This window comes from Brachyistius frenatus, unplaced genomic scaffold, assembly GCF_029030835.1.
Source record: "Brachyistius frenatus isolate BFR_SWC_R1_liver_20210118 unplaced genomic scaffold, ASM2903083v1 Contig_749, whole genome shotgun sequence".
Taxonomy (NCBI): domain Eukaryota; kingdom Metazoa; phylum Chordata; class Actinopteri; family Embiotocidae; genus Brachyistius; species Brachyistius frenatus.
In genome coordinates, this window is record NW_027211348.1 from 727 (window position 1) to 2,500 (window position 1,774).

The window sequence follows — 1,774 nt, forward strand, 5'->3', positions numbered from 1 at the left end:
GCCCCCTTCTTAGCTCGTTGCTATGGTTATGTAACCATGGATGACAAAAGTTGTATATGATAATCAATAATTTAATTTAAGAAAGTCACCAGTGTGATATTCATTCATATTCATAGACACGGTGTCATCCTGATGTTTTCACTGTTGTGGATTATCCATCTGAAGTGTTATTGGCCAATTTCAGTCACATGTTCCTGTGAATGTTTCAAAATAAAAGCCAGAAAAGTTTCCATCTCTCCAAACACCAGAGAGCTTTTATTTTGAAATGTAGAGGAAGTGTTGAGCTTGTTTTGACGTCGCAACCTAACCTAACCAAACCTAACCTCACCTCACTTAACACAACCTAACCTAACCCAACCCAACCTAACCCAAACTAACACAACCCAACCTAACCCAAACTAACACAACCCAACCTAACCCAAACTAACACAACCCAACCTAACCTAACCCAACCTAACCCAACCTAACCCAAACTAACCCAACCCAACCTAACCTAACCAAACCCAACCCAACCTAACCCAACCTAACCCAAACTAACCCAACCCAACCTAACCCAACCCAACCTAAACCAACCCAACCTAACCAAACCCAAACTAACACAACCCAACCTAACCAAACCCAACCTAACCCAAACTAACCTAACCTAACCCAACCCAAACTAACCCAACCCAACCTAACCCAAACTAACCTAACCCAACCTAAACCAACCCAACCTAACCAAACCCAAACTAACACAACCCAACCTAACCAAACCCAACCTAACCCAAACTAACCTAACCTAACCCAACCCAAACTAACCTAACCCAACCTAACCCAAACTAACCTAACCCAACCTAACCCAATGCAGCAAGTTTAACAGAGAACTGGATGAGGGGAGCATTTTATTTCCTCACCTGGAGGTTCAGGTGCCTCCTGTTACTGGTTCTGGTTCTGGTTCTGGTTCTGGTTCTGCTGCTCTGAGATCAGTTGACTTATTGGCGATCAGAAACTGAAGCTGCTGAACGGATCCGGTCGTAAATCATCAGGAAATCCTGAACAAAAGTAAATAAAGGAGCCGAACACAGATAGTCTTCATTCTTAGAACTTTATAGATTTCAAGAGCAGGAGGTGGAGAAAGCAGTAACAGGAAGTACAAACAATAAATAAGAGGCCGTCTGAGCTGCCGTCACACGGAGCTAAAAAAATAGGAAATATGGGAACGAGAGCGGAGCGCCGACATCACCTGATGTCCTGAAGACGCTCCGACAGGTTTCATCCTGTTTCTTGGTCACGTGGATGTTGTGCGTATTTCTGCTGCGAATGTTAATGACACCAGGAAGCTGCTACAGAAGCCCCGCCCCAATCTATAAAATCTCCTCCCTCCTCCACATCCATCATCTCATGAACTAGAAGAGGGAGGGAGGCCGGGGGACGGAGGCGGAGCTCCTGCAGTGGCTCCTCCCCCCTCTGCTTTAGTCCATGTCCAGAACGCGGCGACAGATGTCGGCCGTGAACTCTGAGCACTTAGAGTTTCCTCCGAGGTCCTTCGTCAGCACCTGAACACAAACGAGTGTTAGCAGGTGTGTGTGTGTGTGTGTGTGTGTGTGTGTGTGTGTGTGTGTGTGTGTGTGTGTGTGTATGTGTGTGTGTGTGTGCTTCACCTTCTTGTCTCTGATGGTGTCGAAACACGCTGTCTGGATCTTGTTGCCGTAACTATGGAGACCCATGTGGCGCAGCATCATGACGGCGCTAAGCAGCAGGGCGGTGGGGTTGGCCATGTCCAGGCCGGCGATGT

The 1,774-nt window shown here is 46.9% G+C and overlaps 1 protein-coding gene across 1 annotated transcript in view; it reads right to left on the reverse strand.

Annotated features, from left to right (window-relative positions):
- Positions 1 to 1,070: 1,070 nt before the first annotated feature.
- Positions 1,071 to 1,774, reverse strand: part of LOC138615176 (isocitrate dehydrogenase [NAD] subunit alpha, mitochondrial-like) — a 7,145-nt gene continuing 6,441 nt past the window's right edge. Inside the window, exons 10-11 of the mRNA XM_069688801.1 lie at positions 1,641 to 1,774; positions 1,071 to 1,535 (exon numbers count right to left, since the gene is read on the reverse strand). The exon at positions 1,641 to 1,774 is cut by the window's right edge and continues 19 nt beyond it. Coding sequence (XP_069544902.1) covers positions 1,452 to 1,535; positions 1,641 to 1,774 — 218 coding nt within the window. The 3' untranslated portion in view covers positions 1,071 to 1,451. The remainder of the gene's footprint in view (positions 1,536 to 1,640) is intronic.